The following is a 14577-nucleotide window of genomic DNA, read 5'->3' on the forward strand; positions in this document are numbered from 1 at the left end:
CACTTAAACTGCAAAGCGATTCACTGAGTCTGTGAGTCTGCAGGCCTGGGGCCTGAAATCTGATTGGATAAAAGCTCTACTTAAAACAAGCTGCACTGGAAGCAGAGCAACTGAGGAAGACAGTAGCTGTGCAATGAGACAATAAGATAAATGGGAAAAATATTTTTATAAATTATAATACATGTAGTGTATTTATGAAAAATTATAAAATAGCTATAACTTTGTGATTCTGTTTAGGCCAGCAGAGAAGGCCTTGCTGGCCCTGAAGGCCAACCACTGGTTTCTACTATATATATATATATATATATATATATATATATATATATATATATATATATATATATATACTGTATATATCTTGCATTTCAAATCCACAGTTTAACCTGTTTATATTGTCTATATTGTTATACTAAGACTGGTAGAGGGATGAGGGGTTCGAGGGAGAGGGATGAAGGATCCTTCATCCCTCTCCCTCGACACCTTCCGCTTCCTAAATCTAACAATCATTCCATCACGCAGTAAACCTCTCGAAACTCATATTGTTATTGCCGTGGTCCTTGTTAGTGAACTGGCGAGTTTCGGCCCCGGACATTCCACGACATTACATTAAAGGGTTTAGTCATAGTCGAGTTTGTGCCATCCTATAGTTAGAATACACCATGTAGGTCTATACAAGAAGGTACCTTTTAGAGATAAAATATAGAATATGATATTTACATAAGCAGCAAGGCTTTTGGCGACAAACAACCCTATTTGTTATACTACCATGTGAACCATAAAAGGTTGCACCCATAGGTTTTCATGATCTATTGGGACTATATACTTCATGACCTAGTAACCAGGGCCTCATGATAATAATGATAATACAAATAATAGAAAATATCTTTATTGCCCACCAGGATACAATGAATAATAATAATTTGTATTATTATACTTTACAAATAATAGAAAATATCATTATTGCATACCAGGATACAATGATAATAATATTAATGATTATAGTTGTAAAAGTAATAAACAAAATATCTTCACTGCCCACCAGGATACAATGATAATAATAATACAAATAAAATCAGTTTGTGTCAGTTATACAGTAGTGATTCTGTGCCACCCCTCCAGTCCAGAGGAGCCCCGTCCAGCGTCTCTGTCTCCCCCTCCTGTCCTCAGCTCCAGCCTGCGTTTCCCTCTATTATTTTCCACTCAGTTCCTCGCAGTTTAAAATGGCGGCGTTGAGCAGCGCCGAGTCCCCACCGCCCGTCTTTAACGGAGACACCACGGAGCGGGAGCCGGGCAGGGAGCCGGGCCTGGAGGAGCTGGGTGCAGGGCTGGACTCCTCCTGCACGTCGGGTATCCCCGGAGGTCCGCAGGATGAGGAGGTAAGCGCGGCGGCGGTGGTGGTGGTGGGGTAGCGGGGTCTGAGCTGGGCAGGGGGACACGGGCTCCAAGCGGAGGTAACTGGATGTAAATGTTCAGGAAACACCGGCTGTAACCGTGGATCGTGGGCGATGCAGTGCGGGGAACCAAGGCGACGCTCTAAACGTAAACGATTCCACCGTAACACGCGGCTCCCACTGACCAGAACAATGCGGCGGATGAGTGCGAGCAGGAGGGAAGCTTTTATTCGGCGGAGCCTGTGTTTATTTCGGGCCTGCTGCTTTTATTCTTTTCGCTCTTGGCTTCGTCTTCCAGGCTCACTGCAGCGATAGCCTGGTGCGCCAACCGAGCGCACACACATACACACCGCCGTTAACGCAAAATAGACACGCAATTACACTGTTTTCTTATGCACTCTAATGTGCCCAGTTTCATTTTGGCCAATCCACTGAGGTCCTTTACCTTAAAGATGATGATGATGATGATGATGATGATGATGATGATGATGATGGTGATGATGATGGAGGTGGAGGCTAACTGAAGTCGTGCTTGTGTTTTTTGTAGGTGTAATTTAGCTACACACACTACTTTTATTTATATTATAGGCTTTACAATCCCCGCCCCCACGTCCGCGCGCGCACGCACGCACGCACGCACGCACGCACGCACGCACGCACACACACACACACACACACACACACACACACACACACACACACACACACACACACACACACACACACACACACACACAGGCGGAACCTTCTGTCAGGCTGTGACCTCATCATTTAATACACAGTGACAATGGATCCCATCCTGGGAATCTGTTCAGTCTGCAGGTCAGAGGCCTCCCTGCTGGACCGTTACGACAGGCTCCATCGCATTAGCAGCATACTTCCAGTCACTGTTCAGATATTTCTAAATATGATATTGCTACTAGATGGCCTACCCTTACATTTATATAGAGGTTAACATGTTCTCTATTCTAAACAGAAACCTCTGACTAATGTGGCCCCTGGCCCCATTCTACGGTCCAACAAGTCTCATCAGCGCAGCAGTTTAGGAGTTTTCCTGTCAACTTGTCAGTTTGACAGCGGTCTTTTAATACAAACACACTCACAAGAGTGGAGTGCAGAGGTTAACATATCCTGACTTTTAGTCCTAAGCTCCCAAAACAATTGACATGAATACAACCAATACTACTGTTTCCCTAGACCTGGTAAATGTCCACCTGTTCCTTAACTCCACAGGCCAAGTTGGTAACACTGACTTCTCCCTAATTTGCGGAATCTGAGGTAACCCCGATGACATCACTATGACATCATCAGGGTTACTTTCTGAGACTTGACAAAGCTCCCCAGAGCAGGCCGAGTACTCTTCGTGATGAGTAAACTTGTGTACGTGTGAAATTGGTGGGTTTCCGTCTTAAGTTAATTTTCAATTATTAATGCAGAAAGCCAATATCATAATGTCAGTCAGTCTTAAACTCTATTGTCACCACGTCTGCATATCTAGCTTAGCTCATAACTTGTTGTGAGTTGTCCTTATAGAGGGGTCTGGTGTACCATGTCATACTCTTCTTAAACATTAAATGATAACTTAATATTCAATTGCCTCATAACTCCAGCTGTTTTCAACCGGTTATCTCTAAGGCTGATTTCTGACCAGCTAATGCCTGGATGGTAGCAGAAACCTATTTAAAATCCAGGGGCCATGTTGGTTGAGGTGGTGTTGGACCATAATAAAACTTTTATAGACATGCACATTGCTCCACTATTTGACATGAAATATTAAAGAGCCATACCATTGGCTTTGCATGTTTTCGCCCATACACAAGCTATCCATACTTCACCACTGGCCATTTTTCAATGCATCACTTTTAACTTTTCCTTCCTTCCACACATGCATTGGCTTCAGTTCATTGGAAAGTCTCCAAACTTGTTGCAGATGGATAATCCATCACACTGAAATCCATAGCCACCTTCACAGAACCATCTCCTGGAATTATTGTCCCTAAACTAAACTCTAGTGAGGTCTGAACTCAGCAATTCTTACTTCTATTGATTGTTCTGCAGATGAATTTCTTGTCTGTCTCCTGATTCCATTGTGGCTCTTCAGATGTTGTCATTTAGTCCCCAACCCAAACATCTTCAGTTTACTGTGATATAAAAGTGGAAAAGCAGTAAATCTTCACATTGGAGAACCTGGAGCCAAAGAATGTTTTGTGTTTTTGTTTCACAAGATTAATCAATCAAAATAGTTTCTGTTCTATGTTCTGTTGACTATTCCAGCTCAGAAGTCCAGGAACTATTTTAAAATTCTTTCTGCATTTCCCACCATGTTTAAACCTTGTTTGCTGTTGTTTTCTACAAACAATGGATGCCGTTCAGTGAAACAAACTTCATCCTAAAAGTTTCTACGCCAGTTCAACCTCTTGAGCAGGGACTTTTTGGAGGGCATGAACTACATTTCGACCCTGGTGCGTGTAGTTGACTTTCAGATAAAGTTCCGTTCCCATTTTTATTTTTGCGGTTAGTGGTGTAACGGACCACTGTCGATCTGTGATCTGTTCGGATCCCCCCTCACGCTTCGGCACGCATTTGAACCACAGATTAATGACACAGTTTAACATTAACCATCACAGTGTGAAATAAAGTTTTACTGACCATCGTTATCCGCCAATATTCAGTAAAAAATGCGATCAGGACATCATTTATGCTTTTCTGGTCGCGTATCTCTGATAATGTTACATTGTAAACAACCCATCGACCGGAGGAGAGCTAGTAATGTTAGCAGCACTGCTAACGGACAAGGTTCGGTTACATTATGATGCGTTTAGACTCTGTTCAGTATAAAAAGAGTATTGGGCGAAGGTAAATATAACGTATCATGATGTGTTCAAATGTAATGTGGTAAAATGTAGTTTTGGTGAGAAACTTGAATCAATACAGTTGTTTGAAGGATAAACATGAATAGATAATAAATTATAACCGATTCACACTAGCTCTAAGCATCTTATAATAAATCATAAAACTTCTGACAAGATTTGTTTTAATCCATAAAATTACAATCTTTTATTTCCTTATTTGAATTGTGTGTTTTTATGGAGAATACAAGTTATTGGGAACTCTGTGTTTGCATTTAAACAATAACATAAATCTTGGTTAAATGTTAATTATAGATGGTGACCAGGTTCATTAGTGAGGTCAGATGGACTGTAGACTGAATGTAGGACTGGAGTGCATGTAAATACCATGTTTCATCCTCACCAAGATGAAAACATGGGTCTAAACGTGGGTTTAGACTGATCCTGTGATACACTTGTCCCCCTACCTTCCCCGTAGATTTGAGACGCTCACTTTGTTCAGTGGCAGTCAACTGATAGGCGATGTGGCCACCTGTTGTGTTATTGTTCTACTTTGTTGTTATTTTGGTTGCTGTTAATGAAACTCAACACTTCCTCATAGATTGTATAAAACATGGACGCAGTGTCTGTGACATCACCCATACGTTACTGAAGAGCGGTTGTGAATTTCAAAGAGGGTGGATTCAGTCGTCGCCATCTTGGTAGTAACAAGATGGCCTAACTGCAAAAATAGGTAAAGAGGTGGACAGCTAGCAACATTAGATGGCATGCACCTGTGTGACATAGTGAGCGGAACTAAGATTAAAAAGCGAGTCTGATACGACTCTGTTGTTTTGAACCTACTAATTTCCAAATTCCAAATTTCACACATTTGAGCATGAGGACATCCACAGGGTCACTTTGAATCAGAGTTATAGTGCCACCTAGTGAAGTTTGTGATGCACTGCACCCCTAATACCTACAGAGATTAGGGGGATTCATGAAGAACCGTCAGTCAGTCACACTATGGTGAGAGCAAATGAAACACCGGAGCTGGTAGACCTGCCTGGCATGAGCATTGGCATACAGCCAAGGTGGAACTAATTGTAACATTAATAAAGTTTTATTTTTTATTATTCTATTTATTTAGTATTTACAAAGTCATAGCATGAGAGATGCTTTGCAGTTTAACAGCATATTATAACCTGTTGGCTTTTGGGCAAGTGTTGGTTCAGTGTTTACAGTGTATTACAGGAGTGTTTGAAATGTTCCTTATTTTATTGATGAAAGTAGTTTACCAAAGTTGCCAGTGGGCAAAACGCTCCCCCAGTCCCCAGCAGGATGATTTTGTTTGTCTTCGACACTTGCACATATGTTTGTTCAAAATAAATGAAAAGAAACTGATCTTAGCTACACTCCTCTAAACAATTAAGGGAACACTTACATCACACATCGGACCTTGATACAAAATACTACATTTGAAAATCTTTATTGTGTAATTTGTCGAGAACAAAATGACATAACATTCAATGGAAACCAATATCATTAACCCATTGAGGGCTGGATTCAAAATCACATCAAAAATCAAAGTGAAAAATTGAACAGCTGATCCAACTTGCCTGAATTTCATTACAACAATGTGGCTTAGTTGTGTGATTGGCCCCACGTGCCTGTATGCACTCCTGACAGCATTTGGGCGTGCTCCTGATGACACAGCGGATGGTGTGCTGGGGTATCTCTTCCCAGACCTGGATCAGGGCATCAGTGAGCTCCAGTCTGTGGTGCTATTCTGCAGCATTGGATGCACCGATACACAACGTCCCAGAGGTTCTCAATTTGATGGAGGTCTGGGCAACGTGGAGGCCAGTCAATGGCTTCAATGCCTTTGTCATCCAAGAAATACCTACACACTGACCACATGAGGCCGGACACTGTCCTGCACCAGAAAGACGCCAGGGCCCACTGCCCCAGCCTAAGGTCGAGGATTTAATCCTAACAGCAGTCAGGGTACCGTTGGCTAGCACGTGGAGGTCTGTGCGACCCTCCAAGGATATCCCCCCCCCAGAATTGTGAACCAAAATGTGGATGTTCTCTGGCAAATGACAATGCAGCTGCTTGGTGCTTAGCACAGGTCCCACTAGAGGACGTCAGGCCCTCATGCCACCCTCATGGAGTCTGTTTCTGACAGTTTGGTCAGAAACATGCACACAAGTAGCTCACTGGAGGTCATTTTGTAGGGCTTTGGTAGTGCTCCTCCTGTTCCTCCTATCACAAAGGAGCAGATACCGGTCCTGCTGCTGGGTTGTTGCCCTTCTACGGCCTGCCCAGCACTCCTTGTGTAATGGCTCGTCTTCTGGTTTCTCCTCCACGCTCTTGAGACTGCTGGGAGACACTTCAAACCTTGTTGTGATGGCTCGTATGGAAATGCCATTCTTAAAGAGCTGGAATACTGGTACAACATCAATGGACTGCAAGTACTGCCTCATGCTATCAGTAGTGACAATGGCACTAGCCACTTGCCAAACCATTCCTTTTTTGGGGGTTATCTTGTTGTTGCTTCACCTGTCCATCTGTCGTTTCTTTCATTTGCACCAAAGCAGGTGAAATTGATTTACAATTGCTTTTTAACTGGGCAGTTAGATTTCCCAGAAGTTAAATTTACTTGGTGTTATACTGTGATGATTAAGTGTAGCCTTAACTTATTTCTGAACAGTATTTGTTTTTGTTTTTCCGGTGTACCTAACTCTCACCGAACTGACTCATAAACCAGAGTATGAACCGAGCTGTGACTCCTAAATCGGGGTTTAATCCAAACTATATCTTTTATGTACTGTTACACCCCTAATGATTACCATTAACCTCTTCAGCGCATCACAGCCCTGTACTTTGCGGAGCAGAATTTTTTACATGAAATCATGGTCAGTATAATTTGGCTTTTTTGACAATAATTTGCAAAGAAACCCTCTTTAATATCAAAGTGAAAACAGATTTTAACAAAATAATGTCAATTAATTAAAAATATATAAATTAAAGTAAATGATTGCATAAATATTCACCCCCTTCAGGTCAGTATTTAGTAGATGCACCTTTGGCTGCAATCACAGCACTGAGTGTGTGGTGATATGTCTCACTCAGGCCGGCACATCTGGACACTAAGATGTTTCTCCATTCTTCTTCAAAACAGCTCAAGCTCTGTCAGGTTGCTCAGGGATCGGGCGTGAACAGCTCTTTTCAAGTCCAGCCACAAATTCACAATTGAATTGAGGTCTGGGCTTTGATTTGGCCACTCCAGAACATTCACATTCATTGTTGTCTGAACAATTTCTGTGGAGCGTTTGCTGTATGCTTGGGGTCGTTGTCTTGCTGGAGAATAAATCTTCTCCCAAGTCGTAGTTCTCTTGCAGACTGAGTCAGATTGTCCTCCAGGATTTGGTGATATTTTTCTGCATTCATGTTCCCCTCTACCTTTACAAGCCTTCCAGGGCCTGCTGCTGAGAAGCATCCCCACAGCATGATGCTGCCACCACCATGCTTCATGGTGGAGATGGTGTGTTTGTGGTGATGTGCAGTGTTTGGTGTTCGCCAAACATAGCGTCTAGTCTGATGGCCAAAAAGCTAAATTTGTATCTCATCAGACCAAAGAACCTTCTTCCAATTGACATTGGAGTCTCCCACATGCCTTTGGGCAAATTCTTTCAACAGTGTCTTTCTCTTTGCCACTCTCCCATACAGCTTCGACTGGTGAAGAACCCGGGCAACAGTTGTTGTATGTACAGTGTCTCCCATCTGAGCCAATGAAGCTTTGAACTCCTTCAGAGTGGTTGTAGGTGTCTTGGTGGCCTCCCTCACCAGTCCTCTTCTTGCCCGGTCACTCAGTTTGTGAGGACGGCCAGCTCTAGGCAGATTTAAACAAGTGCCATACTCCTTCCATTTCTTAATGATGGATTGAACTGAACTCTGTGGGATGTCCAGTGAGTTGGAAATCTTTTTGTAGCCATCTCCTGACTTATACTTTTCAATGATCTTTTCTCTGAGTTGCTTGGAGTGTTCTTTTGTCTTCATGTTGCAATTGTAGCAGGAATACTGATGAACCAGAAACTTGACCTCCCAGACACAGGTGTTTTTATACTACAATCACTTGACACGCATCAACTGCACTCAGGTCATCTGCATTTCACTACTTGTGACACTGCTGGCATCAACTAGCTGGACTTCTGTTGAATTAGGTCAGTCAGTAGTTTGTAAAAATCTGTTTTCACTTTGACATGAAAGAAGTTTCTTTTGCAAATTCTTGACAAAAAAGCCAAATTATACTGACCATGATTTCATGCATACAAGCAAGAAAAGGGGAAAACATCCAAGGGGGGTGAATACTTTGTATAGGCATTGTATATATTAGTGGTGTAACCGATCACTGATCGATCCGTGATCGGTTCGGATCACCCCTCACGGTTAGGCACGATTGTGAACCGCAGATTATTTTTTTTACAGCGTAATCATCATAGTGTGTAATAAAGTTCTACTGCTGCTGTTCCTTTTCAAGTAACAAGTCCCTGAATATCAATGCAGAGTGTCAGTGAACAGATATAAAGCAGTAGTGTGTTCAGTGAACAGAGCGTGTTAAAAGCATTTAACAGTGAAAGTCATGGCGAGCAGAGGAACTTGAGAAACTCCCGGCGTCATTGAAGTCGCAAGTTTGGGAGCATTTTGTCTTCCCTGTAACTTATAATGACGGATGAGGGTGGTGGACAAAACCGTTACGGTATGTAGGCGTTGTTTAAAGCGAAAGACACACGACAACGGCAATACATCGGACATGTCCACACATATGAAGCTCCACCATCCCGGTCTGTCAGCGACGGGGGCCACGGCACCACAACAACAAGTAGCTATCATCACGGCATTTAAGAAACAGTTTGTGGCTAAAGCTATTAAAGCATCTATTGGGGTCTAAACATAGACCCAAGTAGTTGCCTCGCAGTTCAGTTCAGTTCAGTTGAAACAGTGTAAGCTAGCTCCGGTCTGCTCTACTTTCTTTCTTTTTTTCACTTTTTTGATGCTGTGTAGACACTGGCTGTTTATTTCTTTAAATGTTGATCAAAGGAAGAGGGTCTCAACATACCTCATGTTGCACTTAAACTTAACAGAATTGAGGATTCTTGAATGTTTTACTGTTATTTGTTATTTATTTCATTTTGTTTCAAATTGGACATCTTCAATATTTTTGTTTTTATGTAAGACTATAGCCCAAAGTTCTTTGCTTTTAGTGTTCTTAAAGTTCTTTAATTAATAAATGGAAAGCAAAGTTATATTTGTCTCCTCCCCTTTTCTTTACTGATCCGAAAAATTATCCGAACCGTGATCCGAACCGAACCGTGAGGTTTGTGATCCGTTGCACCCCTAATATAAACTTGGCACAAAAAGTAAGGACATTAGTGTTTGGTAGATTATTTCTTTATTGTAACAATGCTTCTTGGCAATAAATCTTATACTGTTGGAAAGCCTGTTTATTTCCCTTTTTAAATGGTGCCACTTTTGTAAGGAACATGCATTTGTGGGATGAGCAGCAGAGCTGAGTATGTGGGTTGCGCCCATGAAAAATTTGCTAAATCTTTAAAGAACTTCAACACTTAAAGCAAATCTTTGGGCTATAGTCTTACATGAAAAGCACTATTTAAGATATTTATTTCAGAAAGATGAGAATATCTTCATTGTGTGGGGAAAGGGTAGCTCCATATTTGTGGCTGTGTGACTCTCACAGAGGGGGCGTGTCTACAGCGCCTGTCTGTGACTCTCACAGAGGGGGCGTGTCTACAGCGCCAGACTATGAATCTCCACTCCGCTGTGATGAGCTGGCTTTTCATGGAGACCTGGAATGATCTTCATACTGAATTGGGTGCGTGATGGGATTTCATAGTGTGGCTCAAGCACTTTAACCAGATTTTGAAATCCTTTGTTTTCCACAACAGAGTATGGCCTCATGTCTGCAGCAATAAATACCCCAATAGATTTGGTAATAGCTTTAGCCTGGTCTGATTCGGCCACAAACGGTTTCTTAAATGCTGTGTGATTTGTTGTTGTTGTTATTGTTGTGGTGCCGTGGCCCCCGTCGCTGACAGACTTGGATGGTGGAGCTTCATATGTGTGGACATGTCCGATGTATTGCCGTTGTCGTATGTCTTTATCGTTAAACAACGCCTACATACCCTAACGGTTTTGTCCACCACCCTTATCCCGTCATTATCAGTAACAAGGAAACCAAATATGTGACTTAAATGACACCAGGGGCTTCTGAAGTTCCTCCGCTCGCCATGACGTTCACCGTCAAATGCTTTTAACCTGCTCCATTCACGTGAACACACTACTGCTTTATATCTGTTCACTGACACTCTGCATAGATATTTAGAGATGTATTACCTAAAAACGTATGAGCGGCAGTAAAACTTTATTTCACACTATGATGATTAAACTGTAAAAAAGAAATGTATATTAATCCGCGGTTCACATGTGCCAAACCGTGAGGGGTGATCCGCACAGATCACGGATCGATCCATGATCCGTTACACCACTAGTTACATATATATGATGTAGTCTGACCCTGACATTAGGTGAGAATCTTTTGGACATCAACTGTTGCCTTATTTAGGGAAGACCAAGTCAGGAAATTGTAATCTTTAGTCCTTCAACTCTGGTTCTTGTTCATTTGCTGAAGCATTTCAAATTGTTCATATTGTTTGCTTTGCTTCCCCACAGATCTGGAATATCAAACAGATGATAAAGTTGACACAGGAACACTTAGAGGCCCTTCTGGACAAGTTTGGAGGAGAACACAACCCTCCTTCCATATATCTAGAGGTAAGATAGTTTTGACTTGAAAGAATGCATTTGCAGAGAAATATAGATAGGTTTTACATCCATGCAGTATACACTTCACGCCGCCTTAACACATTACAAGACAATATAAGTAAGTGTCACTTCATGTATGGAAGCTGTTGAGTCAGTGTATTCTGGTGGGTCGTCTGTGTCAGGCCTATGAGGAGTACACCAGTAAACTGGACGCCCTGCAGCAGAGGGAGCAGCAGCTGCTGGAGGCCATGGGCAACGGCACAGACTTCTCCTGCTCTCCTTCTACCATGCCAGCCCTTCTGGAGGTCAAGATGGGAGGTTGTGGGGTCGCTGGGGGGGCTCAGGCCTTTCCCTCTGCCCCCAATACCTTGGCTGTCCTGCAGACCCCCACCGATGCCAGCCGAGCCAACCCTCGCTCCCCCCAGAAGCCCATCGTCAGGGTCTTCCTGCCCAACAAACAGAGAACAGTGGTATGTCTGACGTCCCCTCTAAGGATGCTTATGTTGTGAACAAGATTTTTCGGTTTTGGATTTGGTTCTTCCAATATAAGAAACCAAAAGCAAATTAATTTTACTTATTCCATTAAATTGTATTAGTTCAGCCCAATATCACAAATTTCAGACAGAAGTATGATAGATGTCATGTTTGTAGAATAAAAATTACAATTAGCAATAGCTATAAGTTAGCTTCTGTAACTCAGTGTAATCTCGCATTCAGCATTTCTTTTAACAGTCCTTCTGAAGCGTGCCACTGTGGTTTACTTTCTATATTCTGAGAGAAATTGGCTCCACTACAGCAGTTGCTCAATAAACTGAAACTTTGGGGATTTTTACAAAGTTGAATAACATTTTCTTTGTGAACCCAGAGAAAACCAAAGCTTACCTGGAAAAGCATTATTGCGCAATAGCGCTGGTACTACGATCATTGTAGCTTTGTTTCATCCGAAGTTCGGAGCTTCAAAGCCTTATTCATAACGTTGACATTCAAATCCTAAATCAACATTTGAATGCTGCATATGTGTACTCATTCTTTTTAAACCGGTATTTTTGCATAGTTGCAGATAAAGATCAGGGTATTCAAACGTATAAGTATTGTACTCATTTTAGAATAAAATTTCACAACACGTTTTTATTCAACAAAATTTTATCCTAACAAAATGTTCACTCCTGCACGCACTGACAAGTTAGGTCCAATAAAGAAAGTTGATTTAATGAAAAAACAAACTCATTTTATCCAATGAATCATTTTGTTGAAACTGAGATTTACATTTTTTTCTAAGGTGATGATTTCCTAAAATATTATGCTTCATTCTAAAACCCCAATTTAAGCTTTGAATGTACAAAAATAACATTTGGTACAGACCAAGTAGTAGTCCCCAATGCTTTTACTTCTAAATTAGTTTTTAACTTCCCAGTTGTATTCTCTGCTGTCCAAAAAGTTTAGTGTTCAGTCCTCTGTCTTGCTATAGATTGGTACATTTACATTTTACAAATGTATTGTAGACACTGTTTCTGACTGACCTCAAACATAATTTGATATTTCTGTACTGACATTTACTGTTAATCAAAAGCCCACATATATAGGACACTGCTATCTGTCATAAGCTAATATTGGCGGTTCTGAAAGCCACAGAGCCACAGAAGGCAGAATACGGCACAGAGAGCAGACACATTTGAGGCCTCTTTACACTATTCAATTTGGGGCCGTCCCAGATGTAAGTTGACAATCTGAAAAGAGTGAGATACATCTACTACTGTCAACTCAAAGCTTTGGTCCACAATATTCGAAAATTGGGGACCAAATTCCCACAATGTGACTGCAGGTTGACAATGGCGGAATTTCCCTTTTAACCGGTTACCACTCCAGTAAAATTTGCCTAAAATGCCTATCCAAGGCACACCCAAAGTAAATTGAAAGCTGCTCTTGAACCATTTGGAGTACATGCATGGTTTTGGTCTCTTTTGAAAGGTAACACTCCCCAACAGTCAGAATCACTGTAAGTGCTACTTGCATTGAGTAATAGAAGTTTGAACACAAGTAGAAGGTTTTTATTTCTGCCTGAATATTTTTTTGCAAACAGATGCCTGCAGATGACTATAGCTGGGACTTATTAGCTGTAAAACACAATGGGACCACAGCATGAGGCCTAAAATGGTCCTGAATTTGTTTAATGAGCTTTGTGTGTTTGACCAATCAACGACACTCAACCCTGCAAACCCCATCCCGAATATTATTGCACTTTCCTGAACTACCCCCTGACCAGGGCCTTTTTGGGGGTAAATGTCCCTGGAACATAATTTAGACCCTGATCCCTACAGTCGAAAGGGGCTGCTGTCTGTTTATAGGAAGCTTTTTTAGCTCTCTGCAGATTTATGATCAGTGTGAAATAAATGAGTGTTAAATGAAGGTGTGACTGACTTTTCACTTTGGTGAACTCCACTCTGGCCAGCACTCAGAGAGATAGTTTCCCTGAGACTAATTGTTACAAGGAACATTCTCACTCCAACTTTATAGTTGAAAGTTTCAACATCCACACTTGGTGTGGTTGTGTCAGCTCATTTCCTTTTTGATGTTAGTTCAGCGAGTGCTGTTGTGGTGTGTTCAGGTTCCGGCTCGCTGTGGGATGACTGTAAGAGACTCACTGAAGAAAGCTCTGATGATGCGAGGCCTCATTCCAGAATGCTGTGCAGTCTATAGGATACAGGACGGGTAAGTCTACATGAAGTCATCCTATCACTGGTGTCAAGTATTCACTCACTTTATTAAATAAGTTGCTCTCCTCCAAAAGGAATTATATCTTATGTTTAAAAGTCTATAGTACTACTGCGTATTAGGCACACTGTAGGTAAAAATAATTAAGGAGCCAGGGGAGGGGTGTAATATTGGGGGAAAAATAGTTTCCGAGATTGAAGTAGTTCATTTCCGAGAAAAAAACTTGCTCCATAATCATTTTTTTTTTTAATCTACAATGGCCCTAATACGCCGTTGTAACGACGACAACGAGCCAGCTGTAAATTACCGAAAGCTGCTGAGGTCACACTCTTCTTCCTGGTATGACCATGGATGCTGACCAGCTGGTAACCTCAAGAGCTGGCCTGCCGAGATGACCGGCTGGATTTGACAGGCCAGCAGGTCTCAGAAAACGTAGGCAATAAGCTGTATGGCACAATAAATGTATATATGAAAAAAATAAAAAGAAAGAAAATTAAGGCATAGTTTCACGTATTCAAAATCTGAACAGTTCATTTCTAGTCTAAAGCATTTCAGACGTGAAAATGATATCAGTTATGACTGTTTGATATGAAATGCATGCTGGAAAACAAAAAAAAGGAGGAACAAGAGGACCTTGTCTGAATGTGGACCTTATTAATCAATGAAAGGTTGACTTTCTACATGTGGCATGTGCTGCTTTTCTTTTGGAAACCATCATGGTCATGTTTGTGCAACTTTCTATATGGTGTATGACAAACAGCAGTGTGAGGTGTAGACCTTTACCCTACCTCTCCACTTCC

At 41.7% G+C, this 14577-nt stretch overlaps 1 protein-coding gene across 1 annotated transcript in view; it reads left to right on the plus strand.

Annotated features, from left to right (window-relative positions):
* Positions 1-1205: 1205 nt before the first annotated feature.
* braf (B-Raf proto-oncogene, serine/threonine kinase) overlaps positions 1206-14577 on the plus strand; it is a 43200-nt gene continuing 29828 nt past the window's right edge. The window contains exons 1-4 of the mRNA XM_079184046.1: positions 1206-1376; positions 10973-11074; positions 11248-11535; positions 13671-13774. Coding sequence (XP_079040172.1) covers positions 1221-1376; positions 10973-11074; positions 11248-11535; positions 13671-13774 — 650 coding nt within the window. The 5' untranslated portion in view covers positions 1206-1220. The remainder of the gene's footprint in view (positions 1377-10972; positions 11075-11247; positions 11536-13670; positions 13775-14577) is intronic.

Source organism: Pholis gunnellus, assembly GCF_910591455.1.
Source record: "Pholis gunnellus genome assembly, chromosome: 22".
NCBI lineage: Eukaryota > Metazoa > Chordata > Actinopteri > Perciformes > Pholidae > Pholis > Pholis gunnellus.